This window comes from Xiphophorus couchianus, chromosome 2 (assembly GCF_001444195.1).
Source record: "Xiphophorus couchianus chromosome 2, X_couchianus-1.0, whole genome shotgun sequence".
Classification (NCBI taxonomy): domain Eukaryota; kingdom Metazoa; phylum Chordata; class Actinopteri; order Cyprinodontiformes; family Poeciliidae; genus Xiphophorus; species Xiphophorus couchianus.
In genome coordinates this window covers 21,932,399-21,956,831 of record NC_040229.1, presented here as the reverse complement: position 1 = coordinate 21,956,831, position 24,433 = coordinate 21,932,399, and the positions used below count along the sequence as shown (strand labels likewise).

At 37.6% G+C, this 24,433-nt stretch overlaps 1 protein-coding gene across 2 annotated transcripts in view; it reads left to right on the top strand.

Moving 5' to 3' along the window:
• necab2 (N-terminal EF-hand calcium binding protein 2) overlaps window positions 1–24,433 on the top strand; it is a 103,652-nt gene that overhangs the window by 9,853 nt on the left and 69,366 nt on the right. For both annotated transcript variants that reach the window (XM_028027883.1, XM_028027877.1), the window contains exon 3: window positions 21,682–21,790. In XM_028027883.1, coding sequence (XP_027883684.1) covers window positions 21,682–21,790 — 109 coding nt within the window. The remainder of the gene's footprint in view (window positions 1–21,681; window positions 21,791–24,433) is intronic.

The following is a 24,433-nucleotide window of genomic DNA, read 5'->3' as shown; positions in this document are numbered from 1 at the left end:
TATCTAGAAAGTCTGGGTTTTGTTTGGGGAGGTGTGAATGCACAAGCGAACTCTGGTCCACCTAAAAACCTAGGTCTCGGTTTGGTTGAAGTCAACTCTGACTTCGCGGTTCAAATGGATGTATGGATGCAAGCGGACCGGAGACCGCTCCAAAAGCAGGAAGCGAATTATAACGCAATGCATGGCTCGTGGTCTTTTTCCAGAGACAAAAGAGAAATCCTACAATCACTAAAATCTGACACTACTCAATTTTTGTTTACATTTTGTGAAGAAGGAAGTTGCACTCGTCTTCTTCTGAAGTTTTTGTGTCAATTTCTGTTTGCGATCACAAACAGGTTTTTCAATCAGTTTGGACCGTTTGACACAGTGCAGTATGAAAGAGAACAGCACTAGCTGAAAATCCATCAATTTTGCAATTTTGGTCCCAAATTGAACCGAATCTACCAGTCTATCACGTCTGAAAAAACCCTTATTGAATTGTTAAAGGCGATTCTCAGTGGAACATCTTTCTTTAATTATATGAATCATGTTTTTGGATTAACAAAATCCCCTTTTAACCTATTAGTTTCTGTTGCTCTAGATATGGGACAGTGTCTGTGCTCAAACTGCATTTTTTTGGCAGGATTTGAAGACAACTATGTCCCGAACAGTCATCAATCTCAGTTTTCTGCTAACGTAATTTGAAAGTTGAAGTCGATACCAACTTTCTGCTGCAGTTAGTCATCGGTTTTCAATCTGTGGGTTTTGTGTGATGTGCTGAGTTATGCTGCGTTCCAGTTACCTCGGAAATCAGAACTCTGAGTTGGGTTTGATGTCACACCCGAAGTAGCATTCGAGTTAACATAGACAATTTCAACATGAAAAAGCTCATAGACTTTGTTCTCAGTACCTTTTAGGGACATAATTTTAAGCTTTAGTTTCATAGGTAAACTCCAATTTTAATTTGTACAGTTTGTAGGAGCTACATGTAACAATGAACTTAGACACATTCTTACATGCATGTCTTGAAAAATAAACATATTCCAACACATCTTTCTATTGTTAATGCGAGGAGAGGCCGTATTGAAATGGGAAGTCAGCCTGGCAAGTCGTAACTGGGAGTAGCAGGAGGTGCTCAGTGTTTGCACAAATTTTTAACTCTAGATTTTTTTTTTGTCCTTTCTAGACAATTTTGTTTTGTAGATGTACCTTTAATTTGTTTGTATAAAAGCTTCCTACAGTAGAAATCACCTCTTGAGCTGATAACTTGGCTTTTATTTGTTGGTCTTGTTTGTGAAATGGACTTTGGAGACATTTGCATTTGTCTGTATTTGTGTGGAAATACAAATACTTGCTCCTTGTTTCATATACATTTGGAAGACGATCCATTCATTTAAAAACAAATGAGCACTTACTTAATCTAGAGTAATCTTATAGCTTCAGTCCAAAAACAAATATTATTATAGAGTGACTTTACTTACATTGTTTCCTCTAAAGTAAACCATGTGATGATGAGGTGAACACAACAATGAAATAAACAAACTTAATTTGTTTTCTAAGAAACAGGCCATGTTTACTGCAACAAGTCTCCCTCTTTGTCAGAAAAGGCTTAAAGTTGATATATTTGATTTAGTTTGAATCACAGTAAACATAATATACAATCATCAGTTACCTTCTTAGCAATGGTGGAAGTTTTTATTCTTCTGCAGTTTGGAGCGAAGCTATCAAAAACTGTTATTTTATAAAAGATTTTCTAACCAGAAGACTTATAAAGTAGCCGAAATGGATGCAGCATCCAACAGAATGTGGGTGTGACTGTAGGCACAATAACCTTCAAACAGACAAAAATAGTCGCAGAGGTGAAGAGACTCAAGTCTCTGCAGTATTTGAAGAGTCAAGACTGTAAATACACCAAGTGGAGGGAAGCAAAAGTTTGAGTGAACAGTGAGGAAAGGCAGGGTGACCGGTGCTGTAAAGGTGAAGGGGGAGCAGACTGCTGATGGGTTTCAAGTGTTTGGTTTATTCAACAGAACAACGACATAACAAGGCTGGATGGATAAGAGCTCTAGATATTTCCCAGAAGTAGTTAAAAATTTGGTAGACATACGTTGTCACTAATTATATTTCTTGTTTAGATTGTTGTCAAAAATGGTTTTCTTCTAAAATGCCAAAAACATTCATTTTAAAATGGACCATGATTGTAGCTACCAGGAAATAATTAACAAGCTTGTAAGGCTGTGTGTGAGCTTCCCTAACAGATGCACTTGGTATCAGCCAGCTGGTCCCTCAGTTTGGCAGTTCATCTGCTTCTCATAAACCTTACATTTTGGACTAATGGCTCTAGAAAAGTGCTGAATGAGTTCTGAGTTCTGGCTGTTTGGGAGTAGTTTGATTGGGACACGAGGATAAGCAAATCCCTCACTGCTGTACACCTTTCATTTTAAGGCAGACTTTCAGTTTGGAGATATATCATAAAGTAGTTTTTATTCTTTCTGTTTGCCACTGCAAAGTTGTCGCGCTTTTTTCATAGTTTTTCTAGTCCGGTGGCTTATAGTCAGGTGCAACTTGTATATGTTTTTTTTCTTTTTCTTTTTTATGACAATTTTATTTTACTGTTGCATTAAATGTTAATATTGATAGACATGAACAAAGGAGTAAAGATTTTGCTGTCTGCAGCTACCAGGAAAGCTAATCGTTGGCTAAAAGCAAGATGGCCCGATTTGGAGGAACGATGCCACATATTGGTTCTTTAAAAACCTGGTGCCAGGAGAGGTTTGTGAGGGATGCAGTCTACGCACAGGCAGTTGTCAAGGAGATGAATATAAATTACTTTGCAGCCTTTTTGTGTAATCGCTTCATGCATTGCAACCATCTCTGTCTCATTTGACAATTTCAAAATAAACGTGACTATGTTTTTTTTTCTTCTTCATGACATTTTTTCACTGATATTCCAAAATGACTTATAGCCTGGAAATACAGTAATATAAAAGCCTTATGTGTTTTCATGCTTAAGAGTCAAGTCTCTTAATTACCATGAAACGGTCAGTTGAAATGACTGGAGTGATTGTCAAAATGAGATATCTGCATAACGTGTTGAGAGTTCATTTTCATTTTGAATAATTTTACTGTGACTATTCACCTACTGGAACATTAGCTTTGTCTGCTGGCAGTTCTGCTGGTCTTCAGTCAGATTGGTGTCATGTGTATCTAATTACCTGCAGTCTTTAATCACAGTACAATGCCGCTAACAAGTCCCAGAGAGGCAAGGGAGACAGATGAGCTGAACAGAAAAAAGCTCTGTCAGAGTCACAAGGAGGAAAGTCTAAAAAATTTGCTCTAAAGAAAACTACCATAGCACTGGCGCTACTGCGGTATTAAGAGAGTTAATTGCATTTAATATCGTCTAGTATTTCTGGTGTTGCCTGTTCCATAATTTTCTGCTTGTGCTGATAAAACAAAGATACTTCCACAATGTTAGCTCTGCTACTTCTTTATTATTTAAAGAAATGGCCTGTCAGGTCGAGGCCGTTGTGATAATTGTCATTAAAACATCAAAAAAAGATGAGAATAGGTATCAGATATGGAGGTTGTCATTGACCTTGTAGGAACTCGTGAATATGAGAACATTATGTGGAGAAAAGTCAGGCTGACCTAACTTAAATATAAATTATGATTAAAAGGTCAACATCTTAACTTTATTTGATCTAAAAAAGTTTTAAATGTGGTGCAGGACAGTGGTGCAGAGATGCTGAGGGTGGAAAAAGGTTTCTGAACAGGTTGTGTAAGAGACCGTGACAGCAGGCAAATAGAAGAGGATTGCTGTCCCGGTCTTCTGGATTTGGATCAAAGGCCGAACATTAAGACGCTCTTTGAAGACATTTTTCCTCACCTGGTGTTTTCTGCCCTTCACTGTGCTGGAATCAGACCTACCATAAAAATAAAAAAGGTGAATACTGGCTTGCTTTGTTTCAACCGTTTATTTGGGTTTGCAGGCAGCTGCTAAAAAAGCTATGAAGGACGCCTGTTAGCCCTGCTACACAAGATGTTGAAATGTGCCAACTTTTTACTTGTGAGGTGGAAAAGGTTGGTATTGATATTTGTGAAGAAATATATCTGAGCTGCCTGTGGGATGCAGTCCATTTGGACTTGTCGGTTCTCTCATCTTCTCTCAGCTTTCTATACCTAAAAGTCTGTTTAAGTTCCTCACTATGACAGAAAAATAAGAGTAGAGAACAGCTCATCTACAGTAACCCTTTAATTTTAAGCAAACTTAAACTGTCAGAATCTGAAAATCTACTTCTTTTTGTTTATAAAAACTGCCTTTTATCACTTTCTTTTAAACTTTCTCTCATTTACATAAAACATGTTTCAAGTACTTGAACTACAGACTGCTGCTGGACAAATTTTGGGCCAGAGAAAAAAAACTAAAAGCCCCCCCAAAATTGAGTATAAACAAGCAATCATGAACAAAGCACTTTAATCAGTCCAATCAGATTCTTTGCTTTATTGCTGGAAATATGAGAGGCAATCATTGATTTGCTGATGTGACCTTTTCAACCAGCTCGCCCCCTCACACGCACATGCTCTCTTGAAACCCTCTTGAGAAACTGAACAAACAAGCAGTGATGAGATCAGGGCGGCGTTGTGCCCCGAAGAGATTACGCCGAATTATTCTGCAGACTGCCGTTTATTATGTGGGTGTTTATGTGTACCTGAGGGTTAGTTGATAAGGGAAGCACTGAGTGAAAAGTATTTTGAAGTTTTGTATTTATGAAACAAAAAGATGGGGAATCGAACAGATTCCTAGACATAAATAGATTTTTGTTGTTTTTCTATTTTTATCTAGCTGGACTTATAAAAGTTTTCTGTCCACTGGTGGGGCTGAATCATGACTCGACAGAATGACAGTGTTAGTTCTAGACGGAAAATGGACCCTGATAGTTTACAGTCCCTTAACTGCTCAGAGATCTGTTTAGTTAGCATCCAAATGGTAGGACGACATTTTAACACTCAATCAACAATAAGGGCAACCAGTTTGTTTCTTCGTTTAGGTACCTTTTGTGGGCGTTGGTCCATCCTTTGCATGGTAAAGAATATCACACTCAAAAGTCAAATGCCATCTAATAATAATTTCATTGAGTTCTTCTGTAAATCCACAGTTCTCAAACTGTGCTAGAAGCATACGTTGTGGTAGTTTTCCTGCCCTTAGTGGTATTTAACATCTTTGCATTAATTTCTTTATAAATATGGACACATTTAGTGTATTGTTGATCACATTGATTTTTATTTAATCAGGACCTAATCAAAAGAGTTGTGGAAAACAATTCTTGAACTCTCCATAGGAACCACAGCAGATAACAGTGAACCAGGAACTTATTTTCTACTAAATAATGACATTCATACTTGGATCTTGACAATATCTAGCAATTTTGACAATTTGATAACTAATAGATGTGGTAACAAATCAACTACTATTAAAAAATGAGTGCAGATATTTTTCTATTCTGCAGTGAGTGAGTTGGGAGTTTATCTGGATAGTTCTTCAGTTGGATAAACAGAAGTGCTGTCATCAAGTCAAGCCTTTTCCAACTATGACTAATTGCTAAATCAGAGCTTTAACTCTCATTTAAGGCTCTTGAGAAAGTTAGTCATGCATGTATGACCGCTCTTGTAGAATATTCTCATTCTTTATATATGACTAAATGAATCATCCTTCAAGTTTTTGCAAATGGTTCAGAAGCAGCCCTCGAGGACTGAACTAACTCCTCCTAGCTATGTGATTTTCCTCAGCATCCACACAGCTTTCAACCAGCCAGTTTCTCCTCGATGTTCCAAGATCATAGTGGAAAAGTAGAGGCATTTGCTGTGGCCACATAAAGACTGTGGAATACCTTGCATCTACACCTGCACCTCTCAGGTCATTGAATCATTGGTCAAAAGAGCAGTTATGGAAGTTTCTTTTCAATGACCTTAAAGACATTAAATAGCTCTTAGAGGTGAACTTGCTGGCAGGTTATATTTAAGTGTTTCCATGATTCTACAGGTCCAGCAACAGTAATCCTGGTTGCTTACTGTGAAATAGAAATCAGCTTTACAAAATTTGAGGTCAATCTGTTAATTCATGATTTAATAATTGGTGGTGGTAGTTTTCATTGGGAGCATGTTGGTTTGGAAACTTTTAGAAGGTAGCAGACTTTCACTTGTGCAATCGCAGCTCCACAAGACGACAGGCAGAGTTGGCTCTCATTTTGAACAAAATATAAAGTAGAGCTCCTCTATGAGCTACTTTATATTGCGAAGGAACCAGTCGGTAGCTGCTAATGCTTAACTTGCTTCTGTGTTTAATGAGCAGCAGCGGTAGCTGGGAGCCGCCACTCTGAATCTGTGCTATGCACTCTGGTTTGTCTGTTCATGCTCTCTGTGTGCTTCATTGGAAGAGTGGGGGTCTTCTGCTGTGAGCTTTAAAGCAACAGGGGCACTTAAGGCATGACATTTATGTGCCGTATAATTAACACAGTGGCCTTGCTGGGTGTGTCTGAATTAATGCGTCATCTGCATAATAACTTGCTTTAAAGGTCTCTTAGTTATTTAGTCTCTGTTTATTGATCACTTTCCTTTCAACTGTTGGATTTCTCTGAATTTGTTGCTAAGGTAAAGCATGCATTCAGACATACATTTCATAACCAGAAGTTTTGTCAGTTTTTCTAGTTGCATTTTACCAACGGAGTGGTCAGGGGGGGAATCTAGACATGTTCTGTAATAAGGCACCAAACCTGGTTCTCTTAGCAGGAATACAGCAACCTCAGTAACATCGCAGTTGCCCTTGGTTACAGCATACCTCTGTTCTCCTCCCATGAGGTTTTATGACCTACTGTTGCCATGACACCAAAGTTAACCTCCCTAAAGTCCCCCCCCAACCCCCAGAAGCATTCCTGTGCAGCTGTTTCCCTCAGTTTCTACTTTGCTCTCAGGTGTCGCCTACCAGCTGAGCTCAGTGAAGGGACTGTTGGTTCATCGGTTTGTTCTAGACTAACAGATATCACCTTTTGTGCCAGAGTAGCTTAGTTTGCTTCGACAGTGGTGTGTTCAACTCAGAGTCTACTTGTCATGGACTGTATTGATGCTGATGGGTTTTTTTTTCTTCCACTGGGAGAGAACTTTTGTTTTCTTCAGGCAAGTGTAACACAAAGTGCTTTGCAGGAGTTGAAAACAGAAACAGGCAGAGAAAGCAACAGAGACAGACAAACGACAAATGATCAAATGACGTAAAATCCAGACAAAACAAACAAGATGTGTGTGTTATTTTATATCCACATAAACAGGCGTTTAATCAACAGAAGCACATTGCACACTGCCACATTCCTTTGTCCCCTGATTGGTTTGTGTCAAATTCTTCATTTGACTTCTGATGTCTTTCCTTCTTATTGCATGACTAATAGTGATTCTGCTGATGCATTTTACAACCTGAGCTATGAACCTTTACAGCTCATCCAGTTACCATTGGCCTCTTCTCTGCTTCTCTTAATATTTCTCTTCTTGCCTGCCTGTTAGTTCAGGTAAATCACCATAGTAGGTTAGCTGTTGTTGTCATCCTGTTTCTATTTTCAGTTGATGATTATTTATTAGATGTTCAAAGCTTGAGACATTGTTTTTTAACGTAACCCTGCTTTTAACTTCTCTACAACTTTACCTCTGATTCGCCACTGTGTTCCTTGATAATTAACAACGTTGTTTGTTCTCTAATGAAATCTCTGCGGTGCTAATGGTGAGATTATGTCTTACACAGGTGGAGTGTAATAACTATTTAGGTTACTTCTTAATTCACTGAGTTCCACTGGATTTTATTTAGAGGTAGCTGTGTAGATGGAATTGGATACAGATGCAATACAGATTTTTTTCTATAAAGAGAATTGGAAACAGTCCATTATTTTTTCACTTCACAAATATGCATTACTCTTTGTGTGTTTGTTACATAAAATTCTAATTCTTGGTGTCATTTGAACAAAGATGAAAATGTTCATGGGGATTCATTGTTGTTTTTGTTTTTTTGTTTTGCAAGGCATTGTATGTCAGAACAAAACTGAGTGCCTGATGAAGTGTTTCTTGTCAAAACAGAGGATCTTCTGAGTGATATAAGATGATCTCCTGTGCATCCAACAGAGCCAATTGCCTCATATTTAAATAGTATTTTCCCTCATTGTTCCCCTTCACACGTGCAGCTTCACCTCTGTTTCCACATCTCAGCTGCTTCTGTATTTCTGACACACTTCACTGATTTTTCCTGTCGAGTTACATTTGATGTCCACCCGGCAGATGGCATCTAGTACAGCATCTGTTGCCAATAAACAGACACTCCTACTTTACCACTGACAAAAGTGTTTTTCCAAAACCCTGTTGACCGACAGAAGTTGCTTCCCCAACATGAATGGATGATTTTTGTTTCTGTTGTATCTTTGTTTGCAGTCAGTCGCAGTTATATGAGATTCTGTGAAAAATACTGCTTCAGTACATTTTGTAGAAGTTAAAAATTGTTAAAAGCTAAAGTTATGCCTTATTAAAATGTGTCTGGATTTGTAAAGTGCACCTTTGTGGGGGGAAATAAAACATGTTATGAATCAAAATCCATCATACATGGCTTTACAAACTCCCACTGTTCAAACCTGTTAAATTCTTTAAATTGACAGATAAAATGAATAAAGCAAAATTATTGTTAAAGCGAGTTGCAGCATTCTCATTTAGCCACTGACAGACCAGTGTAGAATTGTACTGAGACCTTAACTATTTGCTGGCCATGTTATTGAGCTGATCTTTTTCCCTGAGAAAAAGTTTGAATATCATCTGCACTGAGGACCGATGCATTATCATCCTGAAATAATTACTTTGTTACCAAGCCTGCTTTAGAAAATGTTCTCTGGTGGTCATCCTGGCCATCTGCCCTTTTCCTCTACTTGACCTGCAAAACCTTTTCTTCCGAAGCCCAAACTTCTTTTTTTTCAGGCCATTGGTTGTGTGTTTCCATAGAGGAATCTAAATTCCTTACACAGCTCGTAATGTTTAACATCGTTCGGGGCTGATGTAAAACCAGCTTGAGAAAAACATGACTTCCTGTGTGGACGGTACACTCTCAGCCAGGTGAACCAATCCACCTTAGGCAGCATGCGGACATTTCACATATTTATGAATTTATCAATAATAACCCAAACAGAAGTGTAAAGTTGGAGCTAGTCCATTTTTAAACTTTAAGAAAATCTTTGCAAATCAGGGAGGTGTTTAAGTCTTTTTGAAAACCTGCAGCAGTTCAAGGGTTGCAAAACCTTTAGAGGGTCTTAAAAAGTATACATTTACATAACAGCAATACCCTAAAAGCTTTAGAGCAGCAGTTTTGATTTATGGTTTAATATTCTTTATTTCAGTGAGATCTATGCAGGCTTTGTATGATAAATGAGTTCTGTTTTATAAGGGCCAGTGTAACATAAAGCAATTGCATGCAAACATCACAGCCGTAACTCGAGGCAATATTTAAAATGTTTTCACGTGTGCATAAAAACATGACTCGGAGGTGTATGCACAAAGAACTAGAATCATTCCTTTTTTATGTACTGCTAAACTCACCATCAGACTTCAGATAATGTTTTTTTTATGACATTTGATAAGGACAGTGCTTTCCTATTGTTTTGTGCTGTCAAGAAAAATAGTTTTCATATTTTAAACAAATATGTTGTTATAGTTATGTGTACCTGAATGTCAAAGGACGTTAGGGTATATGGAAAAGCAACTGGTCAAGTAGTTTTAGAATAAAGATTAATTTCTCAGTTAATAATCTGCCAAAGACTGAATGGAAAACAATAACTCTGGTCTGATTTAGAGAGTTAATATTGAAATCTAGTTGTTAAGGTCAAACATACCTTCTATTATCTGAATCTTAATTTACTTAAAAGACCTTCTGTTTAGGTTACGTATTTAATTATTTGGGAAGTTCATATAATAACTTGTTAAAAGCCAAAGAAGTCTAAGACTAACTTTGTCTTGTGTCTTAATGTTCACAGTGTCCCCATTTTGAGAGGAGAGCTTATTGTTTTGAGATGGTTTATTTAGTCTAAACAAAGCCCATTTTATCTAAACCAGAATCCAAGGAAGTGAAAAGTTGAAATCAAGGCTTTATTCAGGCTCCATCTTGAAAGCAACTCATTGTACAGAAAACATAACCTTGTAATTCATAATCTGGTTTATTGGCTTTCATTCATACTCAAGAGACAACAGAACTGGATAATTGCATTTACCAAGCTAAACAGGTTTCTTCTAATTTGAGTACATTGGATGGAGCAGGAGACGGAAAGATTGATCGGGTCTTGCCTGGAGCTGTAAGGGCTTTACGCTGGTATTTGGTAGTGAGGACATACTGTGAAACGCTAAGCTCTGAATTTACTGATGCATCTGCATCCTAAGCCTCAGCTGTAGTTATGAGAGCTGACTGAAAGTACCAGGTTCAGGATAAAAGAGGCTGAAATGAGAATTGGATGGTCTGGGCTTTACCTTAGAGAAGAGGGAAAGAGGTTTGTCATTTTAGAGAAGGAAATGTAGTGAGATTATTTGGAATTTGATTAGAAGGCCTCCAGAAAAGCTTCCTTGATGGTTTTCTGTTGGAGCAGAGCCTTAGGCAAACCCAAAACTCACTTTAAGGACTAGAAAACTTTTTTTTTTAAAACTCCAAACATTGGATGAGGTTTGATTCTCTGGTTGCCTGCCCTCTAGGATAACTATTCTTTTTTTCTCTTTTTAGCAAAACAGGTGGTGTCTTTTCAAATTCAATTAAGAAAAACCTTGAAGTTCTTCAATTAATTAATTGTGAATGAATTCAGTTTGGTTTTTCAATGGATCTAACATGCATGTTGAAGGTTTGGAAGTAGCTGATATTTGGGATAATATTTCATTTAGTTGAGAGAGCTCAACTAAATGAAAACAGTCCAAACACAGATCAGGTTCCACACTTGCATTCAGTGCTGCCTCTCTTTACTGAGGATAAAAATTATCACTCGAGAGGATGCCAACACTTGTTGAATCAATTTTATTTATGTAGAATCCCTTAAAGTCATTTCTACTGAGAGCTGCTGGAATGGATGGCTCAACAGAGCTATGACTCTGTGTAAGTTTCAGCTGCACTGAAAATAAACGTAGGATTATTCCTATCCTCCTCTATTAAACATGAAAAGTATGCTGTTGTAGTTTGGCCTGATGTCTTTTCAAGACACTTTAAAAGACAAACGGATCACATTTATATACAGAAGTATATAAGTCCAGTCACAGAAACAGATTCAAATTTAGTTTCATGGTTCCAATTCACTTCTTTCACATTTCACTTATAATGAAAGTTAGTAAATCAAAGTTATCCCAGGAACAACATTTGATTGTATCAAAACAATTGACTTCAATTACTCATTCTAAACAAATTGGTCATCATACCCTAAATGCTTATCTGCTGAGGCTTCAGTGTATTGATATTAAAAACAGACAACTGACACAAAATGGGAAAAAGAATATTGTTTAATGTCCCGATGCTCCATTATCTTCCTCTAAACACCATCATCTTGCAAAAATGAGTTGTGGACATTATAAGTATATCACTGGCTAAAATTGCAGGAACAGAAACTATAACAGGAAAATCAGCCACAAAGGACACAGAGGGAGGCCGCCGATGATGCTGGGATCTGCTACAAAGATCGTCCTCACAGGTGCCTCCATTATCTGCCATCAGAGAGGATTACTCATCATTAGGATAGAGACACACAGTCACTCCTGAACTTTACAGATACACATCATCTTCACTTGTATTGTACTGTGAGCAGCCACACTCCTCTAATAATAACATTATTATGTTCAGGGTGCAGATTGATGATAATTACACATCATTCCACTCTCCACTGAGACAGAAAATAGATAAGGGTGGCTGATGAACATTTACTGTGGCTCATCTCTTCATGCAGACAGACACAGAGCGACTTGCTCCCAACAGGGATCCATCTGTCAGCATTGACATGCAGACAGAATCGTATCCTTCTCATTAAGACAAATTATTGCGCACATCCTTTTGCTTTTTTTATTATTAAGAAACAGAGCAGTGATGCTATAAATAAAACAATTTAAGACACAATAGGCCTCATTTGTCAAAAACCGGTGTAGATTGAGACATAGAAATGATCTTAGCATAAGTTTCATGTAGGATTTATAAAATGTTCTTCATAGAAGCCGTTCTAGTGTGCAACCAATTAGGTCTTGGAATATCTAGTGCCTCGAAAAAGTCACAATTTACATGCCATGGCTTATTTACTCAGTTCCAGGAGGAAGATGTTGGCGGGGGGCCGGCCCCTGTGGTGTGCTGTTGTTTGTGTAGGTGCTCGGACCATGTCCCAGGGCGCTGGGTTCCTGTCTGGCTGCCTATGGGTTCTGGGGGTGTGTCAAGTCGACTGTTGGCTGCAAATCTAAACTGGGCTCTTATGGGAATCCCTCCTTCTTGACCTCCAGAGGGCTAGCTAACCAGGTGGGTTGGTAATGTGCCCTCCCTCACTTGTTTCTTCCAGGTACCACACTGAGCTCCTGCCTGCCCAGCATGTTGGGAGCTCTGCAGAGGTTTCTCCTGGTTGGTGCTGGGCAGTTTCGCTGTCGGGGATTTGTATGACCATCACAGAAACCGTGTTATAGGCTTGACCTGTGCTTCAGTGATGACTTACCTCTGTGTGGGGCATATAGCTGCTCTAGCGTGGTGTCTTGTGTCTGTCGGCCCACCGGGGCTTCCTGGGTGCCGATGATGATTGCTGAGTGATGCAGCCCTCCTACTAGAGTTGTCATGAAACAAAAATTTTAAACTCAGTATTGGCTCTAAGAAAAATACTCAAGGCCATTTTTAATACTTGTGTAACACTTTTTGTAAGTGCAACGATAAATCGGTCCCTAATTTTAGGAGATTGATGATTGGTCAATCAGATTGGTCTTATCTACATCAGCTAAGGTCTAAAAATCAGCAGCTGTGCTCTGATAGACCAGCTCGTTATATTTACACATTTGTAATTAACAATAGTCAACCCACTGTTACCAACTCAGCCACGTTCTTGCTATGTTTATGTTCTTGCAACATTTCAGAAAAAAATCTGTATCGGCCAAAACTAGAATCCACAGGTCAGGAGATCATGATTTTTGAAGTTACAGGGTTTTTTCTAGGTAAGAATGAAAACTATTAATCACTACATAAAGGCAATATTTGAACACATAGTGTTTACTTATGTTGTCCTTTACTCACCCTTTTAAATTGCTCAAACATCAATATTACAGCATTAGCTTGTAGTGTTAGTTTGTGATCTTAGCTAGCACTGCTAGCATGTGGCAGACTTTAACATTTGTTATAACTGAAAGATTTTTTTCAGCATTATATTCTGTTCAACGGTACTGAGTTTGTTCATTGTGTTTTGTGCTCGGACCATGTCCCAGGGATCTTGCTGCCTTTCCAGTTTGTTTTTCTTAGAAACTTGTGAAGATTTCCATTCCTAAATCCTTAAAAAAAATTTAACTTGTTATAAACAGTTTGCACACCCACAAGAATACTTTTCAGCCAGACAATGGCACAGGGTTGGTCATTCAAGCTTATTTTATTCAAGCTGTAGATGACACTAGAAGCCTTTATTCAACTCTAGGTGGACAAGAGGAAAGGCAGAAGCACAGGCAGCAAATGTCCAGACCGGGGAATCAAACTAGTGACAACTGAGTGCAGGACTGTAGCCTGTATGTGGGCCACACGCTTTACCACTGAGCTATGTGGCGTCCAGAACCATTCCAGCTTTTGACCTCCAAAAACAAAGTAGAAAATTGTTCTTGTGTTTTTAGGGGTGATTTAAAATTCTATTGATTAACGATGTTTTCAGAAATGTTCTTTTTAAACGTGTTATATTTATTAAACGTTAGGGTTTCTTCATGCAGAATATGCAGCTGTCTGCACTTCAGTCTCTGTTGGCGGTTCTCTTTAGAGAGTCGATGGCCCAGTTAAATGACCCAGAGTGTTGAGGCTTTATGCTTCTGTTGTCACATTACCTGGAGCCAGAGGTTCCCCCAAACCCCCATCTAAAATGAGCCTGAATGGCTTGTCTTGTGTTTAAATGTTTAATTGGATGTCTGTCCTTATGAAAGTTGTGGATCCAGTCAAGCACAGTCTGCTCAGGTGTTCATGTAAGGATGAATTCATTTGCATTAATGTTGATGTGGATGCCTGAGTGGAGCATCAGAAGATACTAACTGGTTGTAATGTGTAGGTTTATTAAAGCCTGTGTGAAATACCAACTCCCAGTATTTCAGGTGTGTGGTTTTGATGGATGTTGAGGATGAACAGGAACTGACAGCGCCATACTTCCTCGTCTGTCAGAAGGAACAGATGGATGGGAATGATATATTCACACATCGCCATAAACTTTTTGTTTGTCCTCTGCAATACTTAAGCAGAACAATATAAGAATTTGTTTTTTAAAAAAAAAAAAAAAACTAAGAAAGTTCTTGACAGAATTTAATAAAATTGGATTTACAGTGCCTTGGACAAACCTTTCTCATTTTGTCATGTTTGAAATAAAAATAATGTTTTTCTACTAAGATTTTTTGTTCCAGATCAACACAAAGCAGTACATAATTAGGAAGTCTAAGGAACAAGGCACACAGCAAGTGTGATGTATGTAATCATCTAGCTTTACTCTGATGCCCCTAAAGAAAATCAAGTACAACCGATAACCTTTAAGTCACCACATTGTAAATAGTTAAGTTGTGTGTGTGATTTATTTTCAATATAAATAGAGTTATTATTTGAAGGCATTAAAGTTGCTTCAGAGGAATACTGAACACCAAATAACCCAGCAAACAGGGCTGGTTTGATCAAAGCAATCCAGTTCAGAAGACCTGGTAGGACATGGAAATTAATGACCACCAATGCTCTCCTTCCAGTATTTCTCAGCTTGAGCTATTGTGCAAAGATGAATGCTAAAACAAAGTCTATTTCTGTGTGTGGCAGGGGATTAATATTTAAATACATTTAAATATTAAATTCTAAAAAATAATTGAAAGTAGCTTTGTATTCTGTCCTCTTTAATCATATCTATTTTATGAATATTTTATTAATTCACTTAAAGTTCTGCATTTATGTTGATTTGAATTATTCTTATTTACTAATCAAGATCAGATCAAGCTCAAAACTGGTACCATACATACTTATCCAGTTTTATATACTCACAGAAAAGTCTCAACCACTATTCAGCCACTATTCATAAATGTTTAATTTTGATACACTAAACCATGAAAGCTTTCTGTGCAGGTGTCATGACTTAAACAACATAAATTTACTTCACTCACTTTTTTCTGCAGTGCCACTTCTAAATATGGCAACCGTTCTTTTCCTCTAATGAATTATATTCTCCATTCTCCTCATTTGTGCTGCTGTTTCTGTGAATAGACTATCATGGGAGTTGGTGGGATTCAATGTGAGCTTCAGATGAACTCATTTGTCAACAAGGACCAGATTAACTATATCTGAGTGCAGTTTTAGTGTTTTTTTAATCCATCTAATGTAAAAAGAAGCCTAACTGTTCCAACGTTTCCCTCCCATATCCCTCCAGGAAATAATTATTTTTAGGCAGACAAGTGGAAGGAAAGAGATATTCAGAAACAAGCAGAAGTACAACAAATGTGTTAGTTGATGACAGATGGAGAAAGCGGTGGTTGTTTTCTGAGGCTGGAAGCAGGGTCAGTTTCCCCCCTTGAGTTGCCATGACAACTGATCATGGCAACTCAATGATCAGTTGAATGATGTACATAATGATGTAAAAGACAAAGCGAAGCAAGTAACTACAAAGAAGTACAGTACAGCTGTCCTTTTAAAACTTACAAGCCCTAAACCAAAATTAGATTTTTGCAACAGAACAGTTTTTATAGCAATTACATCATTCTTGTGAAGAGTCAGTGTATCCAAAGAATAGGTTATCGTTTTACAGCACCTTGGGATTAAGAAAAGCATTTCACTGTGGGTGAAAAGCCTTGGCAAGCGAGTTTACTTTCTCTTTCTTTCGAACAATTTGCCCTCAGGAGAATGGATAACACCTCCTGACCTCCGAAAAGGGTACAATCTGCATTAAGAATGAAATCAGCTACTCTTGCAGAGCGTATAATCTCATGTTTACAGAGATGAATCAAACCTGAACCTCTTCTGGATGGATACGGTGCCATTAGGCAGCCTTGTAATGATGAGGTGCATTCCTGGCATTTCCACCGCCTGCAATTTGCTCCTCCACAGATGTGAGGTTATGCAGATCTGCCTTTTTCTGTGATTGGCTTAACAAAGAAGTTTTTAGGTGGGATTAATTTTGGGGCATTTTCAGACTGAAGACCCCTGATGAAACAAGTGGTGTGTTTATGTACCTAATGGTAAAATGAAAAAAAGACTAAGGGTCTCAATTTGCAAAATGTGATTCAATGAATGAACAAATTACAATGTTTGATTTGAGTTGGGTGTATGCAAGTAAAATGAGCAAGTCTAACAATTTTTCATGTTATTTACAAGCATTTTTCTTTGAGTGCTTTGTTTATTTTGAGATTTTCTCAGAGCATATGCTAACCTGCATGTTAGCATCTCAATACCGTTTTTGTCAAAACACATTTCTAATTAATTACTCCTGTCGTATGCAGAAGTGAACGTGTCCTTTCCAGGTAAATGAGACAAAAACAGAAGAACATTACATGTCAATCACAGTTTGATACCCAACTAGTTTTCAGAAGTGTACAAACATATTGAAATGCCAGAATTTTGTGATATTTTTATTTTTCTAAACTGTCTGACCTTTAATTTATAACTCAAAGCAAATTATCTCTCAGGAGGTACATTAAAATAAAAGCAAACAAAAAATGTTGCAATGAACCTGGTTGCAAACTAATTAAAATTAATGTTTTGTTGGAACGCCTCAGATTGAATTTAAATATTTAGTCGTCTTCGATTTTTGTTGGTCACTATATCACATCTCGACTCCACAGTGTTTCTCAAATCTGCATTGGAAAGATTATCCTTCATTTTTTTCAAGCCATTCCAATTAAAGAACTTTAACATGAACACTTGTTTATAAATATTTATATTGATATATCATAGCTACATTGCAATGATATAAAATAAATTACATGTTGGTTTCTTTCATTAGACTTTTCCAAACAATTTAGCTTCTACATAATGCAGAGAAAAATCGTTTGGAACTCCCACTATTAATATGGACAATAAAACAAAATGCTTATCGCTAATTTGACGATGCTTGAATATCAGGCACCATTTATCAGCCATTACTCCACTAAGCATGACCGTTTTGTTTTTACATCCATTAATGACTCATTTTTCAGTGTTGCTGTAAATCCTTATGAACCCAAAACTATTTAATACTTGTGAAAGCAAATCCAAACAGGCAGATATTAAAGCAGGTGCATCATACTAGTATTACTTTGGAGAGCAAAGCTTTAGGGTATATTTTGATTTGCAATTTTTTTTTTACCAAAATAGGGAAAAGACCCTTCCCTTCTTTACATGACTAGTGACTTTCTGTCAAGGCCAGGCCACTGCATCAAGGAATCTTGCCGGGGTTTTTTGTTGTTGTTTGTTTTTTCCAAGTTAGTCTTTGTCTTAACAATGGCAGGCATCACCTTAAACTCTCATGCTACCAGAAATAAGTTGCTCTGGTAAATCTCTGCACTTGCCTTTGTGTATAAAGCACATTTGACAGAAATCTTTATGGTAACAATTGATTATAGCATCAAAACATGCGGTAATTTTGCAGCTGAGAAGTAAGTAAGCAGCAGATTCAAATCACAGACCTTCAGTAACTGCAGCTTCGCCTGCATTGCATCTCGTCTCCTCCCTGCTGCTTTATGGTACATTTGTGTGAGTGTGTCTTTTCCCTTGCATTAAAACCATTTCCCTTGATGGACCTTTTTGGACAATAAAATAAAGATCGTTTCAGCAAACGATGCCAGTCTGCGGAGTCTCATTCGCTGGAGGCAGGATGCTGTTGCATCACCTCCTCTGATGATGGTGACTTGCGTGATTTCAGAGCAGAGTGCTTATCTGAGTTGTACATTATTTATGGAGGGGTTTGCTTGGTGAATGCTGGCTGCAGCACCAGGACATGGAGGAGAGGAAGCTGCAGAAATTATCCATGGATGTTGCTCAGCAGTAGCCCTTTGAAGCCTGGCTGTCCTATTAGGAGAATACAAAAAGAGAAACTCCCAACAGAGAACACAGAAGTTGCACATTACATTTGTGTACAACTGCTTTGACAAAAAGAGCTTGAAAATGGTAAAAAAAAGAAAATGGGTCAGGAATCAGGAAAGATGTAGGTTTTGTTAGACATGTAATTGAGGAGTGTGTTATGCTTTTGTAAAATGAGGTTAGCATGGTGTGTTGATAGAGGAAAGTGGGGCTCAAAAATGGGTCATAGCTGCATTAAACACCAGTTTTTCTTTTTTTTTCATGGCTCAGAATGTGAAAACATGGTGGACATCAGTTGAACAGTCACAGTAGGAGTGATGCTGTGGAACCAAGAAGTGACATTTCAGAAGTCACGCCTTCTGTCATTTAAAGGTTACTCCAAGCACACTAAAAGAAAACAGATTTTTTAGTCTTATTAAGCATGCCACAACATTTTCGAGATACAATCTGCTGTATGTATCTTTAATAAGATGAAAGAATAGAATGAGGAAAGATGAAGAGAGTTGTGATTTTGATAGAGAAGAAAAGTAGGCACTCGAAGGATCAAAAAGAACCTCCCTAAACTACAATCAGTTTATTTTTAGTAAAAACTGACCTGGAGTCAGTTTTCCTCTAGTATTAGCTCAGAGGTAAATGTGAATATTTGTCCTTTTTTTTATTGCATATGTATTTGCATTTATGGTATCAGGTTTAGGTTTATTGTCGTATAGTAATGAGGTTACACTGCTTTTTGTAAACAACAGATAACTGGAGGGGCATTGCTTGCCAAAACTGAAGATCACAGTGAAAACAAGTTTTAAAAGTGCAACTGAGAAAGTGCAGAGGGAATAGAGAAGGCAGACTTGAAGAGCAGCACGTATGAACTCCGTCCTTTGTAAAAGCTGCAGTTCCCTTGGCCTCGTGGTTTTTCTGTGCTCTGCAGTGGCCCCAGAGCCGCACCCAGTAACCACACTTAACCATGGACTCACTCTGATGGCAGAGTAAATTAATATTTGATATCAAGCTTTGTATGATGGAGAGACAGACAGGCCAACAGTATAGCTGACACATGTAGATAATGACATGCTGCATAGCTGCCAAAACGTAAAAACTAAATTCAAAAAGCAAAGATGCAGGTTAAGGAAGTTATCAAATACTTAATGGACTGGGACTGACTAGATTATATCTTTAATTTATGTCTTCAATTTTCAATTAGTCAGGATTCTGAATTGTTTTGAATTTTTTGTTAATTTGTATTTCTGTGTTCCTTAGTTTCTTTTCCTCAGCCTTGTTTCTGTTGAGTCTGGTTATTTTAGTTTATGTTTATTATTTAGTGTCATTTAGAATTTATTTCAGAGTTTATAGGTTTGTGTCTCCTCCTCTTTCTATGCTTCCACATCTCTCTCATTTCCTCAGTATGGCGTCTGCTCTGCCTTCACACCTGCAACTCGTTAGTTAATCAGCCCCAGTCTGTTGTTGCATCATTCACTCTATTAGCATTTATACACCTCCTGCTCTCGCTCCTTGCTGGAGTCTCATTTTCTACCCTATTGCTCCCTGTGATCTTCCGGTTTGTAAGTTATTATTGAATTTTTTTTTTTCATTAAATCTTCGCCTCCTACCTGCTGCTTCATTCTGCTCTGCGTTTGGGTCCTGCTCCATCTTCACCCTCAACATGACAATTATATTACTTTAAAATCAGAAAATGGAAGATGCATATATTTTTTCTGAATTTTTAAAAAAAGTTGAACGTAATTGAAGAGTACAAAAACAATATATCCGTAGAGTTATATAAAGTAGAAATAAATTCCTATCAATGAAAAACAAATAGAAAGTTAAACAAAAAGATGCTTTAAAAAAACTATCAAAATATGAAATGGAACAGTAAAAAGAATGGAAACATCAATTATTGCCAAATATAGTCATCATTTATTTATTTATTTATTTATTTTTAATCTAATTTGTTATCACAAAAATCAATTTAGACTTTGCGATTTTGGGAAAGCATTAGTAGTTTAAATATAAAATTTACAGCATTTAGCTACACAATATTCAGCACTGTTGCACACAGGCCTGCTGTGAATCTCTTTTCAATATTAACTACTTTCAAATCCCTCCTGCTGCATCTTTGTTTTCTGCTTTACTGTTTTTTCTTTTCTTTTCTAACTAACAGGCAAGGTCAGAAACTACTTTACCAGCCATAAAATGTAAATGGGTTAAACTATAATGTATGCTGTATTGCTTTTGAGGCATTGTAAAACTGGTGAAGGGTCGAGGATTCTTCTTAAAAAGAATAATCTTTTTAGAAAGATTAAGCTAATCAGTCAGCTACGAAAGTTCAGAGCAGCAGATGGCAAGTTAATGAAATAATGCAACTTGTTCTCAGCTGATGTTGCATGAGGGGATCAGACATTAAGTAATGTTTCCCGATCAGTCAGAGGCAGATTGGAGGAGATGATGGTGCAATCCCACTGCAGCTCAGACTGACTGCAGTCTGAGCTAATAAAATTACAACTAATAAAATTAAATTAAATTAAAACACATTTAAAATTTTAGGAGTATAAATTTGAAAATGCATATGAGAACATGGAAGTTTTCAATGTTCGTTACAATTTGGAAACAGTGTGAAACTAATACAGCAGGCAACAGATCAATATCTGACTGTCTATAGGTCAATGGAAAAGTGTATTGATTTTGGTTTATATGTTCAGCTAGAGAAAACTTCTCCTGCTGATCAGAAAAGAGATAAACCCTGGGACTTAATAAAAGGGGCAACACTTTCAGAGGCTGAAGCAGCAGCCATTTCACATTTTTAATTATTTATCCTCCAATAAGAAAAAAAAACACAAATCTATTTTTGACTACGGTGGGAAGCTTTAAAGAAAACTGAAGCTACAAGAAAATATGGTAAAGTTTTACTGTACAGTGCATCTGGAAAGTAATTAAAGCCTTATTCAAAATTTTTTAATTAATTTCTTTCCTCAAATGTCACAAGCAAATACTGAGAACGAAGGTTTTTGTAGTTATTTCAACTACCAAGAGCAGAGAATCTTATTTCTCCTGGTCTGAGAGTCGTTCAGGTACCGTTTGGCAAACTAGACAGTTGTGTGCATTTCCAAATTAAGTCTGATCAACTGACTTTACAACAAATGGACTCCATTAAAGCCGTAGAAACATCTCAATGATGATCAGTGGAAACTGTTCAAATTTGAGCTTCAATGAATATGTAAATGTGATTTTTTTTTATTTTTTTTTTTGGTTTTCTGTTTTGAATAATTAGCTAAATATTCAAAAACCTTTCTCCATATTGTCATAACGGGGTATTTGTGTGTAGAATTTTGAGGAAAGAGAGTAATTCAACACAATTTGGAATAAGGCTGTAACATAACAACTGTTAGATCTGTATGATCTTCTTTCTCCAGACAATTTAAAAGCGATTTTGTTTTCTGTTTCTCCTGCAGATGATGGGAAGCTGTCTCTGGATGAGTTCCAGGCTTTCTTCTCTGACGGGACGTTGAACGAGGAGGAGCTGGAGAAACTGTTTCACACCATCGACTCTGATAACACCAGGTTAGCGTGCATACATGAAGCACGCATGGCTGCATGAAGTGATGCCACATACAGAACATTTAGAAATGTGTGCATGTTTGTGTGCTCACTGCACCATGAATTTGCGTGTTGATAACTTATAGGCAATTTTGAAACCAAAGGGTATGTGCACAAAGTTGTTTTTCTGCTCTGCTGCTTCAGTTTGCCATTTGAGTTGCGTGTTTAGGGTGCTGGGGGAAGTGGGTGAGGGTAAGGATGTGGAGTAAAAGATAAAAAAAAACAAGCAATTTTAAATAATCTGGACAGCATTCTAGTTAGAAAGATATTCAATGTCTTAAGACGTTTGAATTAAAACCAGGTTTCATGTGATGCAAATGAACATTTTTACATTTTCTGGGGATGTTTGGCAGGAAAACAACATGACTAAATGAGCAATGCTCAGTCGCACATTTGTTAATCAGTTTTAGGATTACAAGTCTAAAACTGGAACACATTGAGCTGCTGAACCACATGGGTTGGTCTGCACAGCTTCCAGTATTTTTAATGAAAGTATCATTTTCTTTTAATCAAACACATTAAACTCACTTTCATCATAACATCAAAGACCCATCTTGTCTGCACAGCATTTACTTGTGTGTTAAAGGTGCAACTAACATCTTGTTTTGTTTAGTCCAGAAGGATGCTTTAATTATTATAGAAACTGTTGTTTTGGCAGTTTCTGCTCTAGCTCTAGCAGTGTGTATTAACACAATACCAAGGTGTTAAGACATCAGAAGTTATATTGCTGCCAATAAATCTGGAGACGTTTATAAGGCCTTTTTTACATGTGAAAACTAGTTAAGACCCTCTGCCCAACAGACAAATTTACCTCGATGCCATACTGCACAATGCTCAAATAAAATGGAGTAAAGCTCACAAGTTCTATGTTAGACTCGACAGGGCTTTGTGAGCCTGTCAGATGTTAAAGTTCATGACTGGAAAATTAGAAAAAGTAAAGTATAACTTCTTTCGGAAGGGTTTAAGACAGAACAAGTTTGGTTTTCAAAACTGTGTCAGAGTGAATAGCAAAGGTTCTGGAGCAATGACATAGCTCATCTTATGAGCTATGTAATAATCAAAGTAGTTATTTTTGGTAAATGCAATGTTTAGTTAAAATAAGAGATAATAATGAAACAAACATTTCAGTTCAGCTTTACAGCACAGTGATGTGTGCCTAATAATTTGGGCTTCTTGTAGTCTCTATCAGATATTGAAACTTGGGTCAAACTTGGTCATCCACAGGACAATGATTCCTAACACGGCGCCAAGTATACAACAAAAAGCCTAGAAAAGAAAAGAACCAATGTGTTGCAATGGCCCAAAGCCCAGATCTCAACCTGTTTATGACTGACTAATTGCATGTACTGAGCCAGGTTTTGGTTCTGGAGGTTTCTTCCCGTTAAAGGGGAGTTTTTCCTCTCCACTGTCGCTAGATGCTTGCTCACTATGAGGGACTGCTGTAAAATCAATGACCAAACGCAGGCGATTGTCTACTGTCACTATGTGCTCATCCCGGAGGAGTGAATGCTGCAAGTTAATGACTCGATGCAATCCGCTGGATTTTAACTAATCTGAATAATAATCTGAGATTAACGCACCGTTTGATGACTGGGATCAATTGGAAGGTGTGTGTAATTGAATTGAAACAACCTTTTGTAAAGTGCCTTGAGATGCCATTTGTTGTGAATGGTGCTAAATTAATAAATTGAACTAAACTGAATTGAGATGCCAGGACCTTAACAGCGCTGTGAAGAACAACTGAAACCATAATGAGATGAAGACGTATGAAAGACATATGGGGCCAAAATTCCTTCACTTCATTCCTTCAGCGTAGGAGAAATTTTAGAGTTGAAATGTGTCTCTATCATTTCAGTTCAATCAACCTTTGCGTTTTGGAGATTGTCATATGTCCAACACATTTGTTTACATTTGCTGAAATTTTAAGTCCCTCTTGTGTTTTATAGTTTTCATATGTTGTAAAAACGTCAGCGATCCAGTTTCCTCCTCGCCTTTCTTTTCTCTTTCTGTCTTCTTTGCTTTCATTATTCCATCCTCCAACACATTAACCTGCCTTGTACATTTTTTGATTTAATTGACTCTCATTAAATCAGTTCATTGACCCTTTATAATCAGCTCATCCATCCTGCAGTCAGGAGAGGTGTGCTGACACAGTGAGATCTTAATAATCAGAAGCCTGACTGTTAATTTACACAAGCTCAAGATCCTGCAGAGCTTTGAATAAAATGAAACCAAGCAGAACAAAAGCTGACCTGTTAGCATTGTTGGAGGGTTGAAGCTGGTCCTGTTTATAAATCCTCCTGCAGGCTTGGCCTTCTGACAGATTTGATCCATCTTTAAATCTGTGCAGTAAGTGGACCATGTGATTGCTGCCATCACCTATGGATGTTGGTCATCTAGCCTCGTGGAGACAGTCTCACTTCATAAGCCTCCTCGCCACAGTGGATGCAGGGCTGAGAAGTTCGAAAGTAGTGTCATGTAGCTACAGATAAGGTTATTGATTGAGTTGAGTGGAAGCAGAAATGGGGATTTGTTTCCCGTTTGAAGCAGGAAGTTGATGGATGGAGGAAGAGGGACGAAGCAGGCAGAGACTGAGCGATACTCGCA